General features: G+C 31.5%; 2 protein-coding genes and 3 long non-coding RNA genes across 7 annotated transcripts in view; 2 read left to right on the top strand and 3 right to left on the bottom strand.

The window, feature by feature from the left end:
• LOC121126881 (uncharacterized) overlaps positions 1 to 13108 on the top strand; it is a 20335-nt gene extending 7227 nt beyond the window's left edge. The window contains exon 3 of the long non-coding RNA XR_005867279.2: positions 11714 to 13108. This is a non-coding gene — a long non-coding RNA (uncharacterized lncRNA). The remainder of the gene's footprint in view (positions 1 to 11713) is intronic.
• On the bottom strand, positions 246 to 4936 carry LOC121126877 (bromodomain-containing protein 3). 2 transcript variants are annotated; one of them, XM_040722231.2, is made up of 8 exons: positions 4245 to 4936; positions 3788 to 4002; positions 3075 to 3736; positions 2954 to 3005; positions 2752 to 2898; positions 2342 to 2689; positions 2144 to 2287; positions 246 to 2092 (listed from the first exon to the last, which is right to left on the bottom strand). In XM_040722231.2, the coding sequence occupies exons 1-8, from the start codon at positions 4486 to 4488 to the stop codon at positions 542 to 544; spliced, it is 3363 nt and encodes a 1120-aa protein (XP_040578165.1). In that variant the 5' UTR covers positions 4489 to 4936; the 3' UTR covers positions 246 to 541. The 2 variants fall into 2 exon arrangements, with proteins under 2 accessions (XP_040578165.1, XP_040578166.1); XM_040722232.2 differs by having other exon boundaries at positions 4745 to 4876.
• On the top strand, positions 4979 to 5923 carry LOC121126880 (uncharacterized). Its single transcript, XR_005867278.2, has 2 exons — positions 4979 to 5440; positions 5493 to 5923. It is a non-coding gene; the product is annotated as an uncharacterized lncRNA (long non-coding RNA).
• LOC121126878 (uncharacterized) lies at positions 5845 to 7604 on the bottom strand. 2 transcript variants are annotated; one of them, XM_040722234.2, is made up of 4 exons: positions 7447 to 7597; positions 7213 to 7388; positions 6810 to 7039; positions 5845 to 6753 (listed from the first exon to the last, which is right to left on the bottom strand). In XM_040722234.2, the coding sequence occupies exons 3-4, from the start codon at positions 6876 to 6878 to the stop codon at positions 5932 to 5934; spliced, it is 891 nt and encodes a 296-aa protein (XP_040578168.1). In that variant the 5' UTR covers positions 6879 to 7039; positions 7213 to 7388; positions 7447 to 7597; the 3' UTR covers positions 5845 to 5931. The 2 variants fall into 2 exon arrangements, with proteins under 2 accessions (XP_040578168.1, XP_040578167.1); XM_040722233.2 differs by lacking the exon at positions 7213 to 7388 and having other exon boundaries at positions 7447 to 7604.
• Positions 9180 to 27528, bottom strand: LOC121127056 (uncharacterized). Its single transcript, XR_011782924.1, has 6 exons — positions 17011 to 27528; positions 14981 to 15168; positions 14537 to 14713; positions 11408 to 14483; positions 9966 to 11345; positions 9180 to 9903 (listed from the first exon to the last, which is right to left on the bottom strand). It is a non-coding gene; the product is annotated as an uncharacterized lncRNA (long non-coding RNA).

Below are 27528 nucleotides of genomic sequence, written 5' to 3'. Positions count from 1 at the left end.
TAATATTAAGGTCTCTTTAGTAGTAATACAGTTTCTCCCTCCAAAGTCATACATGTAGCTGACATTAACAAAGGTATTATTTCAGGGGTACCATAAGTCTCGCTGTACCCTTTCGCGCTTTATTATATGTCCCTCCCTAGAAATCAGACACCTTTATTGAGCTACTCTAATTTAGAACAGGTTTACGTTATAAACAAGTATACGCATAAGATTAGATGCAAGTATTAGTTAAAAAGTAATTTCAATTTGATGCATAAATATCACTTCTATTTTCTGCGGGTTTTATACTTACCTCATTAATTAATTATTTAAACCTATAAATTATATTTATAGTCACTAAAAATTATCAGCTTACGCAAATACGAACTATACAACTATAAAAAGTGACAATGGTGCTATTTAATAAAAAATGAGAATGAGGCGAATGTTAATTATTGTTGCCAATGTGATAGTCATATGTAACAATATGATACATATCAAGTAATTAGTACCCTTTTAGATATCTAACTTAACAGTTCGACCGTATATATGTATATATACTTCAGATAATATTTTCTTCGAAGGCCTGCATTAAATCACTTTGCAAGTTCATATCGATTTGATGGGCCTTTGCTTCACGTCGTCGTCTCTCTTGTTCACGTAAGCGCAACCTTTCTCGATCTAACCGAGTTGAATCCATCGATGAGGAGCCAGACGAAGGCATGTGCGAACTATTTACAGAGTGATGGGTTGGAATGGCAGAAGCACAGTGAGAGGATACAACATCACTGGACTCGTTTATACCTCCAGTGGATGTATTGCCGCTGGTAATCGATGGCTCACTACTTTCTGATTTAGAAGACAAATGTATAGCATTTGAAGAGAGGCTACTATTGTTATTATTTAATGTTGTAGTATTAGACAATGTCTTGCTACAACCACTGTTGTTTCCATTATTTCCCCTTTCTGCCAATTCTTTCTTTAATCTTTGTTCTTTCAATTGCCGTTCGCGTTCCTGTTTATCCTGGGCTGCTTTTCTAAAAGCAGCAAACGTATCAGAAGCTTTCTGTTGTAGCATATTGCTCTTAACAGGATTGCTACTACTATTAATTCCACTGTTATTACTGCAGCCACTCACGGACCCTGGCCCAATAGCATTGGTATTTCCCGTATTTGAACCAATACTAGTGCTATTGTGAAGAATGTTGCTACCAAGAGACGTCCAACCTTTCAACATAGCTTTTGTCTTTGGTATTGAATCTATGTCCTTGGAATCAATAGATTCAGTTCCTGATAAGGGATCCATTGGCGAGCCATCAAGAACAGGATTAATTATGTGGTCGACAGGAGGTGTTGGATTATTACCACAGTATGGAGTGGATAGGGGGGCACTTTTAGGGGATTCATTTGGTTTATCGAGAGGCATTAAGTCCTTCCTCACTTGTATATTTTGATGCGACGATGGCGGATGAGTAACTACAGTCCCAGTTGTTGAAATAACATTATGGGTTGTTGAAAGGGCTATATGTGGTGTATGTTGAGAACCAGACACTATAGGTATAGAGTCAATATCAGTGCAAATACTTGCAGACTCTGTTTTTTTAGTAGAATTTTTACTATTTTCATTCTCAGATTCCGATTCCGATTCTGAGCTTGAGCTTGAAGAATCTGTTGAATCACTGGCAGAAGAAGAAGAGCTATTTTCAACATGTTTCGTAGATGTTGAATTATCTTTCTTTTTAGAATTTTTTTTGCTAGTAAGAGAATCTATTCCATTGCCTCCACTTAGACTTTGAGTTACATCAGCTAATCTTTTTTCCAGCTCTACTTTCTTGTCAATGGACGAATCAACTTTCTTCTTTAAAGAATTATTTGGGGTAGGCGATAATATTGATAAAAAAGTGTTATTATTGTTACTGGCTGTGCTTGAAAGTGAGGTGTCGTCCGATATATTTTGTTTCTTGAGTTTTGAGAAAGATTTTCTCAAACAACTTGCAACATACTTTTCCAACTCGCGAAGAGTAGATGGCTTTAATGTTTCAAAATCAATTTCTATTTCATCGGGATTGGTTTCTCTTAAAGAAGGCTCTCGACTTTGAATAATATGAACAACCTTAAAAAAAACAGACAAATTATTTCAAATAACTTAAATATACAACCTTACCCTTCCAATTTTATCTCCAGGTAATTTATTAATATCTAAACTAAGATGACGTTTTTCATCATAAGACATAGGTTTAGCAGTGTCATCCTCGTCACTTTGGTAGTCTAGGTTAGTTCTAGTATTAGGAAGAGTATGTTGATTATTCTAATAAATAAAAGAAACTCAAAAATCGAAAACATAATCAACATTATAAGATACCATCGAAGGAGAAGGCTGAATATTTCCCAAAGCAGCTTTTTTTATCCCACTTCTACCAAGACATCGTCCAGATGAACTCGTGGAAAATTCAGTGCTTAAAGATTTACGTGACCTCTTCAAACCACTAGTAGATTTCTGAGACGTGGTAAGGGAAGAGTTGGGACATGTCCGAGAACGTCCACGGTTCATATTGGTCTTATTTAATAGTTCACCATCATCTGGTGATACAAGGATTATTCCATCTCCATTAGGTTTTCGAGCTTTGAAAGATTTACGTTTTTTCCTTTGCACAGACTCCTCAACTAGGAGTCGAATTTGATCATGCAACTGCCTCATTTGTTCTTGAACCTAGAGAAAGTCCATCAAAATGATAGTGATTGAAATAAAACGCTATTAATATATATTCTTACTTCCATGAGGCGACGGTTCCAGTCATCCTTTTCGGCTTCAGAATCTGAGTCCGATTGATGGGAAAAATCTTTCTTAGGTAAATTATTTTTTGAAAAAAATGGAAACTCGTCGTCAGGTGGGCAATCTTTAAATCTTTCTTCAAACACCTAAATATGAGAAAAAGCCAAATAAACCTTCCAAGAAATAAAAAAGAAATCATACTTCACTTAATTTTCTGGCCATTGATACAATATCATGAGTATCCGGATTATACCTATATATATATTTTAATTAACGACAAGCATCCGCATTTTATAGTGACATCTTTAATCTATTTACTCACTTGAAGCAATTTTCGAATATAACCCTGATATCATGTGCAAATTCTCCTGTAGTTCGATATTCCCGACTATCCATCTTAGCTTTTGCTGTTCCCAAATCCATAGGTTCTTTAATAATGTCGTGATAGTCATGTAGGCCTAGTTGTTTGGCATCGACAGGTTTGTAAAATGGCCATGCATAGGTGGAATGTTTTTTACTAAACAGTTCTCTTAAAATTTCATTACAAAATTTCAGAGCCTCCGACAACTTAAACTTATTTTTCGGTAAGTATTCTTCATCAACAAAGGGATCCTTACTATGAGGTCTTTTGATTCCTGAAGGTTCTTTTTTATTCATTGCAACGTCTCTAAGATTGGAGAATTCATCAGCTTTTCTCTTATAAGCTCCCATATTTTTTGATATCGTATCACATTTTAGGTCTGATTTATTCAACACTTTAGGCGTTGTTGCTTTGCTTTTATTACAAACCTTTTCAGGCGGTAGAACAAAAGATGTCATCTTTTTCGTTTGTCCGACCATTTGACAGGAGGAAGGTAACAGGTGTTTATGTTTTTGGATAGAATTTTTTTTATCAGGAATCTCAATAATGGATTCAATTTCAGGCATGGACTTGATCTTGGTTAAAAAAAACTTCTCCAACGAATTGGCCATCACAGTTACATCCTTAAAAATAAGTTGTTGATACCGAAATGAAATATAATTCTAGTGATTTACTTCTCCAGATTTGTTATAAAGATAACAGTTAGTGAACATAAGGTTAATGTCATCAATACACTCCTGTCCAGACCAATAATAATTATTCTCCAAGCGCTTTCTTATCGTACCCAAATCCATTGGCTTTAGAATTATTTTGAAATAGTCGGGGAGACCAAGCTTAATTGTATCAACAGGAGATTGAAAAGGCCAGCTATGTGTGTGCTTCCACATTCCTAAATTGTGATAAATTAAAGTTAAGTTTAAAGACACTATGCCGCGATTTACGACGAATCAAGCGTCATAAAGTTGTATATCATAAAAATATTTAGGATAAGAAAAGGGATATAAAAAAATGCTTGATGCTACTTATGATATATCAAATATTGACACGACTAAATGAAAATGACTTGTAGCATGGAAAGAAATGGACAATATTGAGTCGTAGTTGGAAAGGGGCAAAGAGATCAAGAGACACCTTTCATGAGTACATTCTTCAAAAACTGGGTTTGATTCGTGGTACGCCCAGGGCGGGAAGCAGGTGCAAGGACAGGAGGATGAACCATTCCGTTCACAGGTTCCACTTTCACTTCTGGCTGGGGGGCCAGCGGCAGAGGAGCCTCCATGGAATCCAATGGGGTGGAAGCACAAGGAGTGTCTCGAGTAGATGACTCTTCTTCTTTCACAACTACCTCAGAACCCTTGGATCCAGGGCATTCCATCCTCAGGATTCAAAGGATAGCTTCAGATTTCACAGATCTCACAGATCTCACCGTCTTCCCCTCATTCTCTCAAAACAACTCAGTAGGCCTCCTTCCTAACTCCCTCAAGTCTCGAGGAAGGCAGTTGTTCAGTCCCAAAAAATACTTGTACTTGAATTATTCTCAATATACAGATCAAGTCATTAAATTCACTCAGACAATTCCAAAATAGTCAAACTTGTTTTTTTTCTTTTCCTTCTTTTACTTTTAGACCTACATAACATTAATTCCAAGAAGCAAGAACAGAACAAACGATAGAAACGATAGAAACGATAGAAACGATGCTTCCTTTTTCTTTTCCATTCTGCTTCCACTCTTCACTCTTTCACATTCTTTTTTAGTTGAGGCAAAACAGGCACAGAAAGAGAGAGAGAGAGAGGGAAAGACTAGGGCACCGCGTTTCAACTGCGACAAGAAGATAAAAAGGAAATAAGTAGGGAATAAAAAAAGAAGGAAAAGAGGGAAAAGGAGGGAAAAGCGAGGAATTTTTAAGGTCTACCTGAGGTTTCTGAATTCATCTTAACCATTTTACTTTTCATCAACTATTACCCTGGGGAGCGAATTCGGGAACCTGATTGGTGTTGGTACACTCTTCTTGTCAGATGGACGTAAATTTCACTACTCTTAGTTTCATACGGAATTCTTCCTAAATGGTTCTCAAGTTTTGTGACTGGAATATATATACATTTATTTATAATGATAGTTTCTTATCGTTATATTTTGTAACTTATCATCATAAGTCTAGTTTGCTGGGGAAAGGCTTATTATAAATTATTATTATCAACATGTATACATTTTATAACTAGTAAGTAGTATGCAAGTTTTAAAAAAATGGGTCACCTAGTATAGATTTCAAACTATACTTAACAATTTCGATATAATTGAGGCGATTGTACAGATATAAATACTTAAGGTATATTAAAAAATCGTTCAGAACTTGTATTAATAATTTTCTAATTTTTTAGTATAAATGTCGTTATGTGCAACCTCCATTTGGACTAAAATATTGTATGACTTTAATTATAAAGACTATATAGCCCTTTTCTGCTGAAGCACGCTGACTTATTTATCAAGCATAATATTTAAATAAGAAAGGAGAGTACAGATATCAAAAACGCAAATTATATCATATTTGAGGAAGCTCTTTTCCCTATTAAGTACACCATACGAAAGGTCCAAATTTCAATTCAAGTCGAATGAAAAAAATGTATAATCATGTTTCAGCAAAGATTAAGTATATACAAAAATCGAAGGAATCGGCTCAGTTATTTTACAATATCATTATAAACAGATAATATAGTAAAATCATACAGTTCATTAGATAATAATTATTTTATTATAACCAATCAAAAAAATATGACTATAAATAAAGTTCACTTCAAAAATGCACAATTCATTCTTCCGTTATGTTTCTCCAGCATATTCATCAACATCAAAGTCCGATTCTGTTATCCCCTTACTATGCTCATTGTTGTTATTCATGTTATGGTTTTTAGCTTGCTGCTGCTGAAAAAGACTTAAAAGTGTTTTAAGTCGATTATTTTCCTCCATGATAATGCCCATTTTTAAAGTTAATTCCTTATTATCCATGGCCATTCGATCAACTTCATTCTTCAAATCCTTGGCTAACTTTTCCAAACGTGCGTTTTCCTCGAAAATAACTTTTTCACGTTTGATTCGCATATCTCGACTTCGCTTTGCAGCTTCATTGTTCTTAAGACGTCGTGCCCAATAACGTTCGTCTTTGTTAACATCTGGTACATGAGTTTGCTTTCGCCGTTTTCGTGAAGAATTACTATGTGTATGAGTGGCATTCTGTGAATTTGATACTGAAGGATATAGTATAATGTTATCAGAGTCGTCATCTGACACTGGTGCTGAAGCTCCCTTACGTCTTCTTAAACATAAATTTACCGGAATTGAATCAGCCAAGAGCTGCGTTCTAATAGGAGAACTGGGCCGAGAGGACGGAGCGGAGCCTACTGTTAATAAAAGATTGGCGTCCTCAAGAGTAGATAATAAACAATTAGTATTTGACTTTGACTGAGAGAGCCTATCAGGATGGGAGGTTAGGAGGTGTGATGGTAGATTTGACACGTTTGTTTCATCACAAAATGGGCAAAGTATTTGATAGGGCGAATGAGTTGATCCTATGTGAGAAGAAAGATCGCCTTCATTAGGAAATGATTTTATGCAACATGGACATGAAAGTAAATGCTCATGTTTCTGTAAAAAGTAAGATGTGAGTCAATCAAATGAGAAACATTACAATGTTAACTTACATTTTCATGTAAACGAGGTGAGTGCAGGATGCTCCTAACTTCTTCCATTGAATTATTTACAATCTCCATTGTGAATTAAAAGTACCATGACTTTAATAATTCGATTTTGAGGACTGAAGGTAACTTGTTATTATGATATATATAATCGATGACATTATGTTCACATAATTCAACCGAATCTATTTGATATCCAAAATAAGTAGATATGTCGTGTAAATTGAGTTATAAACCTAAAATAGAAGTGAAATTCTGTCACAATGATCGAAATCCATTAAATGATTATTGACAAAAGGAATACATAAAATTACATTAATATTTATAAGATTAAACTTCAGCATATTGATTTATACTAAAATTGGATTAAACTAAGGGAAAAATACGAAGTTAAATTAATTATAAATACTTTCTAGATTAAAAGACTCCGTGACATCCATATTTGCGCATGCTTTTAACTCTCCATACTGAGTAAAACGCAAATTAGGAAAATCATCACAATATTATATTATTGTTCTATAGATATATTCAATCGTACGAATTTGATAAAACATAATATGATAATATTTTACTCAACAATGGCAACTTAATAAAGGAAAAAGTGTTACTCTATAAATAATATTAAACCGAATAAAAAGTATACCTTAAATTTAAAATATTTCAGAACACTATAAAGCACATGATTTCGCCTCACACTTATGGAACTAACGATGACTTAACGATATTCTAGAAATTTATGTACATGAAAGAAGTATGTAAAATTTGGCTGGTTTGGCAAAATAAATTTCTCTATGCCGGTTAGTTGTATTGTTTTTTACTCGCGCTCTCCATTACATAATTTGATATTAACAATATTTTTTTCTACATTAATCTCGAAAAATGAAGGAAAGATATTATACTATTCATATACAAATACAATTAAGATTTTAACAAAATATAAGAATAATAAATAATATACAAAAGGATTTACCTTGTTCTAGATTATAAGTAAATAATAAATGTTTGATATAACGCTAGTCAGTTAATATACAACATACCAATTTATTATTCGTTTCAAAATTGATGATTTAAAGTCGAAATATATTTTATTTAGAAATAAATAAATTATGTTAAAAATCATTAAATAACTATTACGAATATTTATCAAATTTGTACTGTTAATATCATTATGAATATACGATAAAACTTAGTAATAAATTAAAAGTTAAATTTTTATTAATTTGTTTGCTCAATAATAACTAAACAACTATATATTCATAAATAATATTCTTCCATATTTATGATGGAAGGCTAATACGTACTATATAACGTTGATAATAAATAAAGTAATATATATATAACTGATCATTCCATGGAAAATTTACAATTTTTTTTTCTTCATCCAATTTGAATAAAATTTGAAACGTAAAATAAGTTAATGGGAAACTCAAAAATGAAATTTCAGATCCGTAACTCAATCCAACTCTGAGTTTTGAACTCCTTTTCATAACAAAATTGTCTTGAAGAGCCTTTTGTTTTGGATTAAAGTTCATAAACCACTCATCTGATGGGATCAAGTAATACATCTTTTGATTGCTATTGAGTTATGCAACAAAATTGCTTCAAAAAAAAAATTGCAACAAAATTTATTCTGTTATAAAATGTATGGTTGATCTTGACCATATTTTAGCTTAAATATCTCAAACATAATATCCTCTAATTTTAATAAATAAAAATTGTCAGAACAAGATCAAATCAATATCTCAAATTAAAAAAAAAGAATTTTTTATTATGTCTTCAATGCCCAAGTACAAGAAAAGTACATATCTATACTCAGAGTTGTATAAGATAAAAATATGGGATCATCATGTTTGTTTCTAAGTCAGTGAGAAATTAAAATGTGTGAAAGAATATTCCAATAAGAGTGAAGGACGCAAAATCCAAATATCATCAAATGCCTTTGAATTGAATATCGTACACGCCTATGCGCCTAATGTAAAGTCGTCGTCATTCTTCAATCAATAATCCATAATTTAAAAAAGGATTCCTTCCTTTCAGTATAATTACTGACATCAATTTTTAGGATTATCAACATTAGCCATTATCAAAGTTGATAATCCTGTAAAGAAAAACACATGCAAGGAGAAGGGGTGGGGGAGAAAGACTTATGCTATCATTGTTTAAAATACTTATGTAATTATCAGCTGCCTGCTTTATTATGATTTATGAGGCTATAACCAAAATATTTATTAGCAAAATGTTTAATAAAGATATAGTACGTATAATTGACTTAAACATTTTTTATCCGTTACAGTAGATTTGAAAACGTCACACTCCATAAAATTGTAATTTATTATGAACCATATTCTCAGAATAATAACTAATGAAACCATAAAGTAGAGTATTTCAAAATATATTTGAAGTTCCAAGTTTAAAAAGAAGGCTTAAATTAAATATAATCTATATACTAAAAAATAAACCATCATACATTTATTTTAAATATACAACATTAAACAATTAGAATAATATAACTAATAATAACAATAAATTAGGAATACAGCATAAATAGAAATAATAATAGATTGAGCCAAATAATATTTTCTTGTTCTGACATCGGAAATCAGTTAAATATGTCATAACTTTAAGTTGCTAAACACAAGCCAGAAGTAGAGTTTAATCAAAAAGATCATCTCCCCTTTTTCTTCATGTGGAAGTTGCTATATACAATTGTGCACAGGATAGATGTATCTCTACCGATGAGATCTAAATAATTATTAATAATAAAATAAATGTCAAAATCATAAAATTAGACAATAAATATACTAATAAAAAAAATATACTAGAATTAAATCCATCGTAAAGATTATGAGCAAAAGCTAATTATGTAGTAATGCCCGGAGATATTACTCCTTATTAAGAGCATCAAAACAGCTTCTTTTTTCCACGTTATTTATACTTGTGTAACAATATACTATTATCGTGAAGTATACACACAATTGTTATTTATAAAGCTACACCCAATGCAACTACCTCCGTTGTTGTGACCATTTAAGCAGTTGTTTTTGACTTTTATAAGTTTTTTTGAACACCATTTCTTGGAGCTTATCAACCATAGCTAATCCTTAGGTGATAAAAAATTAATATTTATTGACTATGTATTATTGGAAAACCTAATGATCATACCGAAGTCTTTAAGTGAAAAAAATAGTGTCAGAAAAACTAGTTGCAAACCATCCAAAGCTACTACTCCCGTTGTTGTGACTATTTAAGAATTTGTTTTTACCATTTAATGAGTTGTGTATAATAATTCTTGATATTTTCAGCTAAAATAGAATCATATTTTAAAAAAAAGAATACTTACTGTTAGATGGTACAAAATTAAGAGTTCAATTTCGTAATTTGGTGTGGATTACTCTAAACTTGCTGAAAATTATCTTAACTTCACAATTTACAATAGTGATATTTCTATAAATTGCATCATTACCTACATCCTCCATTAATTAATGGTGGTTCTTCGGAAAGGGAAGAATCTACCCGTGTATTTCTCCATAATTTTTTGAACGTAGGATAATTAGCAATGGATAAGGCTATATCACATGCAATAATCATCTTTGTGAGATCAGAGTTAAAGTCTGACAGGATTTATTCATCATTAACTTGATTTTTTTAGATGAATATCCACGCTGTTGATATGAGATGAGGATAATGAATGGTGTTTAATTCTAGACGGGATTTCCAAATTCCTGGGCCTCCATTTCCAGAAATCCAGACAGAAGGAGACGCTATTTTAGGCATTTTATTCAGTTCTCTTTCGACTATCAGTATCTAATATTACATTAATATTGAATCATAAAGGCAGGAATTGATAACGTTCTTGATAGAGGAAGATGTTTATTATTTTAGTCAATGATACCATAAGTATTTGATTCCTTCTCCGCGCACGCTTTTGTATTCTTAAATCCAAATCCAAAATTATCAACCTTAGTCTTTATATGACCTACAGGCATCTTGTGTTGTTGGTAGGGTGTGGGGTGGGGTAAAGAAGGAAATAAAAATATATATTTTATTAAGCAAAACCTATAAGACAAGAAATCCTCATCACGGTTGCAGGTTGTCACTGGTAATAGAAGCCACCTTGTAGCTAATGTCGAATGCTGAACAAATTAGGCTGTTGTAGTCATTGGTCTTGACACCTTCGAAAATATAAATTCCATGTTATGGATCCAGGTAAAAGACGCTTCCTTCTTCGATTATTCTCATAGTCGATGTAATTTTCCCTGAATTGCTCAAAACATAGCACATGAGAATCTTTTCTTTCTTCTCAAGACACATATATAAGTCTTCTTTTCTTTAGACTCCATTCGAAAACGATATGTTAGGGCTTGGTAACTGTCCAGGGATTCAAGTGATCTTGTAACCGAACGAAGAGCAAGCAGGCATTCTTACAAAATAATGACCAACTCAGCACATTAATTTTTATTCAGTATTGACTATTCCATAAGCTCCAGTTATTATTGTCACCTGTTTCAGCATCCAGCTTCTCCTACTCGGGGGCACTGGGACCTATAAAAGGGTATGAGGAAACTGAGAATTGAACTTTATTACTTGATGAACAATTTACTCACGTGTTGGGCATCTCATCTGTTGACATAGCATGCTGTTTATATAGATAGGAAGTAGACTTCCTCCAACCTGGAGCAAGGAACTCTTGACAAAATCTAAGTTTAAGGCGACTGTCCCCATCAAACCATGAAAAATTAATCTTGGGTCTCTCTTATATCTATAGTCCCCCTACCACACGAAGTCTGTTCCGATTCAAAGAAGGAATCCATCAAAACTCCAATCTTTGATTTGAATTGTATACTTATAATTAATATTTCTTATTTGTATTATTTTTCTTTTCTTATCTAATTTTTTTTTTTCATTTTTAGGAAAAAACGGTTCGAACTTCTAATTTTATCGAAAATGTCTCCAAATAGTTCACAGAGAAAATAATTTGATTGGCTTTCACCATATAGTCCGCTGTCTCCATAAAGTCCAGCTACCCTGATCGCAGCCGCAGCTTGATATTCTTGCTTTTTCCGTTAGGATTCCGAGGGCATATCGGTCTTCATGGAAATATGCTGGAGACAAAAGACACTACTACCGCACATTTTTAGATAAAAATTTAAAAATTTTTCTCAGTTTAATACAAATTTTAAGAAAATTATGTCCTCTCCGGATCCCAAAAAAAAGTTATTATTGTTTTATCCTTTTATTTAAATATTATGAAACTACTGCTCATTCTTTTTTATTAAATTTTTAGCTTTTTGTGGCTTTGTTTTGTTTATTTATATATTGTCTAATTTTATAAAGGGAACGTTTGGTCGAAAATATATTGATTACTTTAATCAAATCCCGTAATTTTTTAAGGTATTTGACTTTGGCTTAAATAATTAATTTGAAACTAGAATGTGTATTTATATATCTATATATTGTATGTAACTTCTCTAAAGGAATAAAGTTATAAAAAAAAGTAGTTGTCCGTTTAGGAATACGGAATCCCAATTTTGAACAATCAAATTGAGCTTTGAAATACTTCTGCATCAAAATACTCTCCAGATCTGGCTCCACGAAACTTCTGACTGTTGGCAAATCTAAAAAATATACTTGCCAGAAGGAAATTTTGTGCCAATGAAGATGTTATCTCTGAAACTGAGGACTGTAGAACGGCGCTGGAATGTTTGTGTTGCTCTAGATAAAGATTATATTGGTGAATAAAGCAAATTTTGAACGAAAAAAGAACCGGGTTTCTTTTAGAAGCCCGGGACTTTTCAGCCCATCTGTTATATTAGGTTGAAAAAAAGTATGGAATCGACGTAGCTCATGTACAACGCGACAGGGAGACATTATTCACTAGAACTTATTGTGCGTAGGTTCATGCCCGATAATTCCTAAGGAAATAAATATACTGTATGTATATGGACTTCACACAAGATTCATAGACAAGATTTATTTAATGCAATAAAAAAATACGGGGTTTTTCTTTTGAGTGGTGGATTATGTTTTTTATATTGTCAGAATATTTTACTATTTTTATTTAATATAAAACAAAATTGCAAACAGGGAAGAATAAGTTTTTTGGGATTGGTAAACATGTTGTTCCTACGACTACATTTTAACAAATTCAATAAATTCAATGCTTGTCAATACAAAAGTAGGAGCGGGAGGACCCACCATTGTTCGTAGTTAATAGGCTTGGCTTGAACTATGCTTTAAAAATGTAGAAATGTTACGGTGTTATCTCGCTAACACAAAAATACCCTATTAATTTTGTTGTCACCTTTCACTCATCTCACTTGGTACATCATGAAATAGGTATATCATATATATTATTTTTGAAAAATAAGCAAACTAATATGTTGTTTTATACGAATACTCCGTTTCCAAAAGGATAGAAATACAATATAGCAAGATTTACCATTTTTTTTCAGGGTGGCACCTCCTTGGCTTCAATATAAACTTCTTGTACCCATCCTCCCCCCCAATAAATAAATATAAATTTTCTTCCAAAATAAAAAATAATAGGATGGGAGTATTTGGCTGTTCTAACAAAAATGAAGATGGAAAAAAGCAATAAAATATGTTATCAACCGAATAGAAGTGGCCAGCATCGGTGAATAGAAGAGGAATCGCGTTTCATCAAGACAATGACGAGCGAAACAACTTTGATGAATCTCTGGCAGCTCGGATGGGACGTTCTTATGTAACCATCCCACATTTGTACCTGTTCCAAGTGACTACCACCTGTTCTTGCCTATGACCAACACGCTTGGGGTACAAATTTGGCCTCCATAGATGCATGTGAATGTTGGTTGTGCAAATTTTGTGCCAATAGGGATAAGGCCTTCCACGAAAAGGGCGTTATGAAGTTGGATTCTCGTAGGCAACAAGTTATCATACAGAATAGGACATACTTGGCGTAAATCGGATGATTATAACACTTCTTATAAAACATTGAAATAAAGCAAAAAAATACGAAATCACTTTTTCCTCATCGTATTCGATTAAAATATCTGTACTATTTTCAAACTTATATATTGTGTTGTTATTAGTTTATCCCAGATATCTTTATATTCATATCGCTATTTTCGCTTCTTACTTCTGTCATTATCAATAAATCTGATATATTTGAATTGTTTACTTTTTGGAAAAAAAAAAAAAAAAATGACTTCTTTGCATGCTTTTGAAAAATAATTATTCATTAATATCATCATATTTAAGTCGAACTTAGCTTTGTCTGTAATTAAATGAAGGTTATTTACCTTTATTCAAAGCTATACTTAAATTTAATTAATAAGTCTTATCCAAGCTGCTATTTCAAACAAAATTACCAAAACTGTCCTTTTTATAATTTTGTTTGCAAGAATAGCTACAAAAAAGAACAATTCGCGTCTGCTTTCAATTTTCACAAGTTATCAAATAAAACAGAATGTCCAACAATTTATACTGTTGATGATTCTGTTTGCTCAGTTTTTTAGTTTCCTTACTAAGACAACACATCTTAAACGTTAGGGTGTTTCGGCAAACAGATATGCATCAACATTTTGGTCAATGGTATTCAACAAAATTTCAGTTGGGCACAGGTGCAACTTGCTCCATATTTGGTTTGGAGGTCTATAGACATCTCGGTTTGCCTTCATTACTGCTGCTTCCACAAATCTTAAAGCAAATGGAAATATAATGTACTGTTGCTATTACTATAGGTAACATACTGGAAATAAATCTAAAGCTCATTGTCGTCGATTTTTTTCATAGTAACAATCGTTTCAGATTAGACCGGAGTGATATGTTCGGGGTAATTCATCAAGGTCGTTCGGTGCTTTCAAGGACATCCGACGGACAAGAGTGACAAATTTTAAGTTATCATGAACAGCTCAAAAAAAAAAATCCTAAGAAAATCAAAATCGAACATCAGCGTTGTGAATTAAATAATCGAAGGTTTTTTAAATAGGACACAGACGTTGCAAGAAGATAAAATTATCAATCCATCTCAAAAACCCTCGTTCATTAAAAGAAAAATGGATTGATCAATCTTTGGTAACTAAACAAAGCCTAAAAAATATGAAAATTTTTCTAGATAAATGTAGGTCTAGAAATGTAAATTCAGTGATGGATTTCAGAATAAAGAAATACTCAACGTGAGTGTGGATACTCACCTAATCAAATAGTTCATGTTCAAAATCTTCAATCAAAGGTACTCTTTGCACGACACCACTAAAGGCAGCGATATATTCAACGCTGCTACCAGTGCTGTGAGTGAATATGGTGGCTTTGAAAAGCTGTTGGCCGTTGTAACAGATGGTATATATGTCAGTTTTTGATGCATTTCCAATGTAACATTTATCTAAAAATATGTATAATTCTATACTAATTTTTAAATCTAGAAAAAAAATATATAGAAGTAATCAATCAACTAAGAGTACTCTCAGTTGATTAACTGCTTCTAAAACTGGTAAATACAAAGTCTATAGTCGTAAAATACAAATATTACTTGTTCAATAATAACATTAAATCTGCATGGTTGAATTAAAGTTGAAGGAAGAAACGACCATAAATTGATTAGTACATGGTATTCCATTTTTAATAAGATCATTAGGTTTTCCAACATTACATTGTCAATAAATATTACTTTTTTATCACTCAAGTATTATTTATAGTTGATAAACTCTAAAAAAAGGTGTTCAGAAAACTCATAAAAGGCAAAAACAACTGCTTAAATGGTCACAACAACGGGGGTAGTTACATTATTATTAGCAGTTGTGCGTATCATCCATGATAATAGTATGATGTTATACAAGCATAAACAACGGGGGTAAATCTTTTTTGATGCCTATAATAAGGTGTAATGTCGCCGGACATTACTACATAATTAGCTTTTTCACTAAATCTTTACGATTAATTTAATTCTAACATTTTTTTATTTGTATATTTATTGTCTAATTTTATGATTTGACATTTATTTTATTATTAATAATTATTTAGATCTCATCCATTGAGATATATCAATCATGTCCACAATTGTATAAAGCAAATTCCACATTAGGAAAAAACGTTGATGATCTTTTTGATTAAATTCTACTTCTGGCTTGTGTTTAGCAACTTAAAGTTATGACGTATTTATCTGAATTCATGTCAGAACATACAAATATTATTTGTATCAATCTATTATTTCAATATTCTGTATTTATAATTTATTGTTATTATTAGTCATATGATTTGTAATTGTTTAATTTTGTATATTTAACATTAATGTAAGATGGTTTATTTTTTAGTATGTAGATTATATTTAGTTTAAGCTTTCTTTTTAAACTTGGAACTTCAAATGTATTTCGACATACTCTACTTTGTCGTTTCCTTAGTTATTATTCTGAGAATATGGTTAATAATGAATTACAATTTCATGGAGTCTGACGTTTTCAAATGTACTGTAACGGATAAAAAACGTTTATGTCAATAATACGTAGTATATCTTCATTAAACATTTTGCTAATAAATACTTTTGTTATACCCTCAGTTATAATAATAAAGCAGGCAGCTGATAATAACATCAGTATTTTAAACAATGATACCATATGTCTTTCTCTCCCCCTCCCCCCTCCCTTCTCCTTGCACGAGATTTTCTCTATAGAATTATCAACTTTAGACATAAGTATCAACGTTCTAAGTGTTTGAAGTGTATTTAATGATATTATTAAAACGTAACAAGGCGCAGTCGGCAGGGTAATTAAGAAATTTCGAAAAAAACCTTTGTGAGAAAATTAAATAGTAAAAGGGATACCAACGAAGAGCAAATTAGAAATGGAAAATTAATCATTTATGGAGTGAATTCAACTCAGATCGAAGAAGATATGGAATTCAAAGAATTTATAAATTGAGGAGCACTCTGGGACAATTATGTAATGGCGATCGGGATGAATGACCAAAAAGAAGTTAAGAAAAAAATAATTTTTAAATAATTATGTAGTCCGGAGATGTTGAATAAAATCAATCACGCCATGGAAATCAACATTGAAAATGGAAATGCTATAAAATAAATTATGATACTTAAAGAAAATTACCTGAGAAAATAAACAAATATGGCATTAGAACGAATAAAATTAGTAGAACGAAAACAAAAAGAAAATGAAAAGTTTGATTCATTCTGCACATAATTATGTGTTCAAGCAAAAAAAAAAAACTGGGTTACCTGAAATTACGTTTGAAGCTTGGATGTCAAATTTAATTATACTGGGGATAAGAAATGAAGATACAAAGAAATTTGTATTATCTAAATCACCCGAGTTATCCCTTGCTATAGTAATTTTTATCTGTCGCAGTGAAGAGAAGGGAAAAGTCGAGGAAGAGGCGTTGGCTAGAAAATCATTAGGGTTCATATCTAGTATAAAGCAACAAAATGTGAAAGAGATAACAATTATTGCGGAGGTAACAATCATGGAAAGGGAGGAAAATGTCGAGCATATGGAAAGAAGTGTAATCGATTCAGAAGAATAGGATATTATCAAAGAGTTTGCAAGTCCAAAATAGATGATAGACGATTCGCTGCAATAAGAATAAATTGGATTAAGGAAGATAATAATAATCAAATGGTATTACTGGATATAATTTGTGAAAGAAAGATTATCGGTTAAATTAAAGCAGTTCCCGATACAGGGGCAGAAGTTACTGTAGCATGAATTATTGGAGAGTCAAGAATTACTTTAGCGTTAAATTCAGTAAAAAGTGAAGAAAATATAATTATACCTCGAAATATTCTTGTCTAGACGAGTCTGTAGAGAACTGAGAATCGTATCAAAGGAATTTCCAAAAGGAATGGGTGTAGCTGTGGTGCAATCTGTGAAGAAAGAAGAGATAGAGATTTAAAAAAAATAATCAATGGAAGAATTTAGAGATGTATCTTGTGATGAGGAAGAATTGAAAATATGGAGGGGCAACCAATATAGATAAGTCTTAAAGAAGATTATCTACCATACGCAATTATTACTGCAAGAAACATACTACATACCTATAGGGAAGAAGTAAAGAAAGAAATTAACAAAATGAAAAGAATGAAAATAATAAGTAAAGAAGGTGATAAAGCAGTAGATTGGTGCCATCCATTAGTAGTTTGTACCCAAACCTAGTGGAAAAGTGAGAATATGTGTGGATCTTAAAAAATTGAATAATCAAGTTAGGAGGCCAATCCATCCAATGAGAACACCATGGGACATAATATCAATTATTCCAACAAACATTGAGTTTTTTTGCAACATTGGATGCAAAACAGGGATATTGGAAGATGGAACGGGAAGAAAAATCAAGAAATATGTTGTGTTTTATGACTCTTTGGGGTATATATTTTTTTAATAGAGCTCCTATGGGATTTATAGCCACGGGGATGCATATTGTCTTCGTGGAGATGAGGCATTGGAAGGTTTATCAAACACTTACAAATTCGTAGATGACATTCTTACTGTATCACACAATTTCGAAGACCATATTAAGAATATCCGTAGAATCCTACAAAGATATGATAAATGGATGAAGGGGAAATTTCATGAAGTACCAGATGCATTATCAAGATCACCAGTGTATCATCCCGAGGAATATGAAAAGTTGGATAGAGATGTTGAATATCACAGAGGACAAGTTATTAGAGTTGCTGTTATTAGAGCTACTTATTTAGAAGATGAAGAAAGATTCGTTGATCCATTAATAGAAGATATTAGAAAAGAGGTAATGAAAGATCAAACATATAAAATTTTAGTCAATGCAGTTGAAGACAATTGTATAAACGAGTCAGTACTAACATTTTCCAAGATATTTAATGATTTTAGTACTGAAAATGGTGTTGTTTTATATGGTAATAGGCTGGTAATTCCAAAAGAGAGGCAAGTTCAAGTTCTTCAGGGATTGCACATCAAGGTAACGAGAAGACGAAAAGAAAAACTAGGTAGCGCATTTATTGGTCTGGAATGGACTCAGATATTGAAAAAATGATTAGCACATGTTGAAAATGTATAGAAAGATTACCTAGTTTAACAGAAGAAACGATGATGACGGACCCGATATCAATGAGGCCATTTTAGAGCACGTATACAGATTTGTTTGAGTATGGAGGAAACCATTACTTGGTATATGAAGATCGTCTTTCCAGATATCCATATGAAGAAGAATTCAAAATAGTTCCCTCTTCGGGAGAAGTAATAGTGACATTAAGGAAATTATTTTCTGAAACCGGGATTCCAGTGAAAATAAGAACAGATCTAGGCCCTCAGTTTGGTTCAATGGAATTTCAGACATTCTTTAAGATGTGGGGAGTAACATAAAGTAATGAACATGCTGAGAGGTTTGGTGAAATATACGAAGAATTTATTTGTGAAAACAGGAGGAAAATGTAGTACTGATGAATTCTTACATGAAATTTTGGAGTTTCGAAACATTCTAGAGGCAGATTGAAGATCACCAAATGAGATCTTATTTGGTTATGAAGTAAGATCGTGTTTACCTATTCATTGGAAGAGTTATGGTCCAAGATCCGAAAAAAAAAAAAATGAAAAGACTGTTTGAAGTGAATGGCGGAGCAAAGGGAGATGGAGAAAATCCGTTATAATAATAATAAGAGGGATAATACCGGAGTTGGAAATAGGAATGGAGGTGATAGTGCCAAAATTACAAGAATAATCGATGGTCGGATAATGGATGGATTATTGGAAAGGAAAAGAAATGGAACATACCAAGTTTGATTAAATACAGGAAGAATTATATGGTGAAATCGACGTTTTTGAGGCTGAAGAAAAGGGAAGAAATGGAATGTGGGGAATACAATGGGGATACACATGATTTCAGAGTCAAAAAGGTCGAAAATAATTCAAGTAAGATCGCACTTGGGAGGGAGATGATATGATATAAGTATCAACGTGTAAATAGGAAGTTTGGGTAAATATGTATTAATGCATGAAATAAAGAGTCAGTGTGTTCTAAGTGTTTGAAGTGTATTTATTGATATTAATTGAAACATAACAATTTGAAGGATCAAAAATAAAAATAAAATGTCAAAAATATGGAAGATATCATTAAAAAATTAAGCTTGCAAGACTTAAGTCCAAAATAACTTGGTATGCCAGAAATGACACTCAAATCCAAGACATGAGTGGGAAATGAAATAATAATATAACTTGATCATTTTTTCACATCCAATACAATACAAAATTGCTAGTAGAATTTTAAAAACTCTCAAAGCCAAAATGATTTGTGGTATTTTTTCTATGTGGGATTCTCAGAAACAGATAGAATGAAAGGCAATATAGGTTTTTAAACGGGAAGGTAAGGAAATAGCCAAAATGAAGCAAAAAATCAAAAAGTAGGTTATGTTGTTAAATTATGATTGTGGTAATTTGATGTCGAAACTTGAAGAAATTATAAAATACAAGAGAAAGGGTGCAATGATCAGATCTAAAAGAAAATTGGAGTAGCTAAATCTGAAGGGAAAATCCACATTTAAAATTTTAGAGACCATAAAAAAATTAACTAAACTTTTAAGTATACGTTTACCAACAGGGAAAATAAGTCATTACACTGGAAATATCAAGGGAAGTCAGTAATTTTTACACAAAAATTATATAAGCAACTTGACTGTGCTCCCAAAAATATATATGAATTTGACTATGATTAAAGTTGATAATTCTGTAGAGAAGAACGCGTGCAAGGAGAAGGGGGGGGAAAGACATATGGTATCATTATTTAAAATACTCATGTGATTATCAGCTGCCTACTTTATTAAGATTTTTGAGGGTATAACGAAAGTATTTATTAGAAAAATGTTAAATAAAGATATACTACTTAGACGGTTTTTATCCGTTACAGTAGATTTGAAAACGTGACACTTCATGAAATTGTATTTCATTTTGAACCATACTCTCAGAATAATAACTAATGAAACGACAAAGTAGAGTATTTCGAAATATATTTGAAGCTCCAAGTTTAAAAAGTAGGCTTAAATTAAATATAATCTGTATACTAAATAATAAACCATCATACATTTATGTTAAATATACAAGATTAAACAATTGTAATCATATAACTAATTATAACAATAAATTATATTTACAGAATATTGAAATAATAGATTGATCCAAATAATATTTTCTTGTTCTGACATGAATTCAGTTAAATATGTCATAACTTTAAGTTGCTAAACACAACCCAGACGTGGAGTTTAATCAAAAAGATCATCACCCTTTTTTCCTAATGTTGAAGTTGCTATATACAATTGTCGCATTGATAGGTACCTATATCTCTATCGATGAGATCTAAATAATTATTAATAATATAAGTAAATGTCAAAATCATAAAATTAGACAATAAACATACTAAAAAAAATGTTAGAATTTAATACATTGTAAAGATTTAGAGCTAAGCTAATTATGTAGTAATGTCCGGAAATATTACTCCTTATTAAGAGCATCAAAAAGGCTAGCTTTTTTTTTTCATGTTATTTATACTTGTATAACAACATACTATTATCATGAAGGATACGCACAATTGCTAATTATAATGCTACATCCAATGCAACTACCCCCGTTGTTGTGACCATTTAAGCAGTTGTTTTTGCCTTTTATGAGTTTTCTGAACACCTTTTCTTGGAGCTTATCAACCATAGCTAATCCTTAAGTGATAAAAAAATTAATATTTATTGACTATGTAATATTGGAAAACCTATTGAACATACCCAAGTCTTTAAGTGAAGAAACTAATGTCGGACAAACTAGTTGCAAACCATCCAAATCTACTACACCCGTTGTTGTGACCATCTAAGCACTTGTTTTTGCCATTTTATGAGTTGTGTATCATAATGCTTGATAATTTTAGCAAAATTAGAATCCTATTTTATCATTAGATTTAAAAAAAAAAAAAAGAATACTTAGTGTTAGATGGTACAAAAGTAAGAGTTCAATTTCGAAATTTGGTGTGGATTACTCTAAACTTGTTGAAAATTATCTTAACTTCACAATTTACAACGGAGGTATTTCTATAAATGATATAATTACCAACATCCTCCATCAATTAATGATGGTTCCTCGGGAAGGGAAGAATTTACCCGTGTATTTCTCCGTAATTTTTTGAACATAGGATGATTAGCAATGGATAAGGCTATATTACATGCAATATGCATCATTGTGAGATCAAAGTTAAAGTCTGACTTGATGTATTCATCGTTAAATTGATTTTATAGATAAATATCCATACTCTTGTTATGAGATGATGATAATGAGTGGCGTTTACTTCTAGACAGGGGACTAAAGGCATATTTATATCGACCAATCAGACAAGCCATCTGTTTCTCATCCGATAAGTATTTTCCCAATTCCTTGGCCTCCATTTTCAGAAATCCAGACAGAAGGCGACTTTATTTTAGGCATTTTATTCAGTTTTCTATCGACTATCAGTATCTGATATTATATTAATATTTAATAATAAAGGTGGGAATGATGACGTTCTTGATAGAAGAAGATGTACATTATTTAATGAATGATATCATAAGTATTTCTTCCCTTCTCCTCGCACGTTTTGTATTCTTACCAAAATTATCAACCTTACTATGATTGACACCTCATTAAGAACCACTCATAATTGGACACGCCGACTTCAAGAGAATATATTTTTAATTTCATTAGGGGTTATGAAAAGATATATAAAACTCTTGGATTGTCCCCTACACACCATTCTGCTTGAATTTTATAAGTCATTCGACAAAAAAATAGCTCCCGTGATTGAGATGGTTTTTGAGGAAATATTCAAAATAGGTTTCTGTTTTTATTTTATAAGCTATCTTTAATACTGAAAAACACAAGTGTCCGTATGAGATAGAAAGGTATAGACCAATCTCTTAATTACATACTCCAATTAAAAATATATTTTGAATTAGAATCTTGTGAAAAATCTGCTACTGAGAAGGCTTAATTTTTAAGTTTCACCCTCTTCTCATATCTCCAGAGTAGTTGAATTCATAAAAAATATGTTTGTTAGAAGATATTCTACGTTCCATTGAGTAATCCATCGAAAACTCTGAGGATGATGGTTTCGCCACACTGTCCATGAATTTAAAAAAATCGTTCGACTCAATAGCCATAAATTTATGAACGAGAAACTCTATATCACCCATTTTCCAATAGGATTGTGAAAATGATATCTGAGTTACTACGCAATTCTTCAACAAAATAGAGTTGCCAGATTATACGGTTAGGTTTATAATACTCCAAGAATCAAGACAAGGAGATGCAACCCTCACTTTTATTATCGCTACTAATGCTCTATGACAGTGGCTCCCAAACTTTTTTCAGTTCGATCCCTAAAATATATTGGTAAACAACATCTCATTGAGCGATAAATAAAAAAAAAGAAGTAGATTTTATCCAAATAGATAACTCAAAGGCCATATCACCCTATACGCTCAACCCAGAGGCAATTAATATAAGTTATTTTTCAATATCGATTAAAAATAATGATTTTAATTCTACATATATTGAAAAATTTTAGAAGAAAATAAGAAATACAACGCAAATTAATCGAATATATTGTAAATATAAAATTTGCAATATATGTACTACCTAGAATAATTTTTATAGTATCAATTCTCTTTTTTTGAGGTAAATAAAGTCAAATTGGGACTCACAAAAAATAACATTACAGGCTGTGGATGTGCAAGTAGGCTTATAAACAAATCAAGGCATTAATGTGAATTATGTGCACTGTGCCTTAAGCAAAGCAAGTCCATTCTTTGTTTAGTTTTGGAGACAGTAACTTTCTTTCTTCTTCTCACATTAAGCCGCGATCTAAATTTATTTTTATAGAAGTTAATACGGAATAGAACTTCACAAACAAATAAATAAATGATCCAAATGGTATAAGTAAAGTGTCTAGTGTTTTGAATCAAAACGTTTTTTGTAGTGGTTGGTCACATGAAAGTTCGATAACTGCATCTTCCATATCAGAAAACAGATGACTAGCTGTGTTGATATAAAGGGTGTTTCCAGTTATGTTTTTGGGGAGGACTATCTTCTGGAAAATACTTTTTTTAAATGATCCAGAAGATACTTATAAAAAATATGTACATTCATTATTATTTAATTTTTGATCTTTTTGATTGACAAAGAATTGTCAATTTAAATTATATCCTTATTTTTTGGAAATCATCTGGTGACCCCCACTTTGGGAATCACGGCTCCATGGACAACATTAACTCATAAGTGAAAATAAATAGATAAAAATTGCAAAACACAAACCTAACGGATTATTAGATGCAGATGATTTCACAAATTTCATCACTGGATCCATAAACTAATTTCTTCAATGTATTGAAACCATTATTGACACTATTCAAAAATTTTAGAAAGAAATCAGCCCTAACAATTAACTTCTTGAAAAATAAGCATTTAACAAACATGGGAAATCAGAATATGAAGTTCGTTGATTGAGTAATCCATCGAAAACTCTGAGGATGATGGTTTCGCCACACTGTCCATGAATTTAAAAAAATCGTTCGACTCAATAGCCATAAATTTATGATCGAGAAACTCTATATCACCCATTCCCAACTAAGGAAAGTATATTCAAATATGACCTCGTATTAAAATTTTGAAAAATCAACTTCTTCCCTTTAGCTGATGTTGGAAATGACATACCCCTTCATGAGCTGCAATTAATTCCCACAAACTGAGAATTTTAACCTACTACTGCCAATAAAAATCCCTTATCGCCTCTATGTATTTATTTTATGGATATCATTGTCAGAGATTAAAATAATGCTATCCACTGGTATGCTAAAATAACAAAAATTAACATATTAGCCCTGACAATTTGAAAAATGTACTGGAGAAGAGAAGTTTAGTTGTCATGATATTTTTTTAGATTAGCTGTGTGCAGTCCTGAGAGTGTTGAAAAGGAAGGAAACATAAATTCTACTAATTATCTAATGAAAACATTGGCAAGAATTACATCAAAGTCGATTTTAAAATCTAGTCTAAGTCCAAAAAAGACTTTTTATCATAACCATAATCATAACTTCCCAATCAATGTTGTATAACCAAGAATAGATAATATATTAATGCATTATCTTATTCAGTTTTTAATAAATTTGAATTAATTGTCAAATTTGAGGAAAAGGACCCAGTCCTGGGTCATTTATGTCCTAAAATAGAACGGCTCTCAGTAAAGGGATGGGAAGAGTTGACTGGATAGATCCTTGATATTACAATATAAAACTGTCATGTCATCTAAATATTACTTCTTAATTACAAAACTATTATTGCAGATAAGTTAGGACGTCAAACAACAAATCCATGTCATCTTCACGACCCAAAAAAGACAACCCAAATTATTTAAATGTATAACTGTGATGAGTATTACCGATTTAAAATTAAATAAAAATGATGTACAATTAAAAACAAAACAAAAAAACACCTATTTAATTTTAGTCTTCCTTACTGTTAGATTAAAATAAAAATTATTTCCATTTTTATAAAAAATAATGGGCATAAAAAAGGTAGTTCATTTTTTTAAGTGTATAATATATTATAAGGGTGGGTTCACTCAAGGTTAATAGAAATACAAGGTTATACCAAAACGGGAGTACGACTGATGTTTGACTTCCTCCACGCTTTTTAATAGTGATGTCATAGAATCTATTTGTCTTACCAAGCAGTCGGTACGATGCATCAAATTAAAAATTATAGCAAGCCCGATTACATCATGGTCTAACCTTGTATTTCTATTAACCTTGTGATCACTGAAGTCCTTACGCACTAATTAGCACACATTTATTTTTCCCTTTTATTATTATTATCTATCAGTCCATCTTTACTGCAATATCTCCTTTTTTATGACCTTTTGACAAAACCTCTCCTTTTTTATGACCTTTTGACAAAACCTCTCCTTTTTTATGACCTTTTGACAAAACTTCTCCTTTTTTAGGACCTTTTGACGTAACCTCTCCTTTTGTAATAAATTAAAGTATTTTATTATGATTTCTTCTCCTAAATTCACGTATTCTCTTATAATTTTTTTCTTTCAAGAAAAGAAAAAGAAAAACGGAGTGAAATTATAAAAAAGAGTAGGTGCGCATGAAATCAGAAAAGTTTCATCGGTTTAATCTTCGAATCAGTGTGATTTACTCACATGTTCGAACCATATCAATTACCATCATAACATCATATAAAAACATTAATTATTCAATCAAACAACGTCGTATTTGGGAATCAATCTTGTTGGTTGTTTTATTTTGCCAAGAAGAATCCCTCTATTCGTCTCCTGGCCAATTTTTTTCAGATTTATCCGGGAAGCGTTCCAAGAGGAGTTTCGACTGGCTATCTTTATTTTTATTAAGATTTTAATATAAAAGAAGTTCAAACCTTGGCGTAGGTTTACATAGTGACCCAAGAACGATTAATAAATAAGTGAAGAGATTTTATCGGTTTGAATTATTTTTCAAAGGAATAAGAATTTAGTTCATGAATGACTTCTTTACACGAAAAAAAAAAAAGAAATCTAGAAATACTCCTTCCAGACTAAAGTTAAGTTGTGGAATGTTTTCTTTTTTTCCATGGCAAAGCCAGATATTTTGAATGCTTACGTTTAACATCCATGTAAAAATTGACCACCACAACTTCTTTGATCGAATGTGAATTCTATCATTATTGCTACTTTGGTCTATCCTATCTATGATTTGAAAATGTCAGAGATTCTGATACTAGTGTGTTAGTAATAATGTCAGCTATGAAAAAATTGAATTTTTCATAATTAATTCTGATATATTGATTTCAATATGTCTATTTTGTTTAATTTGTCTTGCACAAAGGCTGATCGAAATTGGTATGATTTTCTCCGTAATACTTTAGAGATTTAACCTTTTTTGTATTAACTTTGGATGTTTCAGATTTTCTTTACCTTTATTACTAACTATATCATTTTTTGATATATATTCAGCTTCACTTTGAGGCTGACGTCGACTTAAATTATCAGTTAAATTCCAAATATCTTCATGCTCTGAATTGCTATCCAATTCATGATTATTATCACGAGGAGTTATAAAAATTCAATTGACTTCTTCTTTTTCTTACTCTAAATGTATAATATTTCTTGTACTGTTAACCAAGAAAAAATCAATTTCCCTGAATACTTTCACCATGTATAAAATATATATGGTCAAGGTACACAATTGATGACGTACTTATATTTTTAAAATAAGATGTCCAATTTAGATAGAATTGTTAGAAAGGAAAAAAAACAAAACAAAAAAACACTAAATGTACTCTTCTTCTACCCAACATACTATATTTAGAAGTTAAAAATAAATTAGCTATAAAATTGAGAATAATGTTTAAAATAATAAAGGTTCACTGAAGGGTTTACAGACTCATTTATGACGCATAATTTCTCCCACTTTCTTATTATTATCCTTGAGTACATCTTGACTACAATAGCTCCTTCTATATTTTGAAGACCTTTTGACCAAAGCTCTCTTTTTTGAAATAATTTCAAGTAAAACTTAAGGAAATTATATAAAAGAGAAGATACGGATGAAATGGGAAGTGGTTTCATCGGGTTATTATAAGAAATTGTGGTTGTTGAATATGCAATAAGAACTGACGATAAGTTTTCATTTTGGTATTGGTTAATATTTAAAGATCATTTATGTCTTTATTGTCACTCTCAGTTTTAGGTTAGAAAT

Source organism: Lepeophtheirus salmonis, chromosome 12 (assembly GCF_016086655.4).
Source record: "Lepeophtheirus salmonis chromosome 12, UVic_Lsal_1.4, whole genome shotgun sequence".
In the NCBI taxonomy this organism is placed as follows: domain Eukaryota; kingdom Metazoa; phylum Arthropoda; class Copepoda; order Siphonostomatoida; family Caligidae; genus Lepeophtheirus; species Lepeophtheirus salmonis.
Note: the sequence above shows the minus strand (reverse complement) of the source record. Positions and strands in the feature narration are given on the sequence as shown.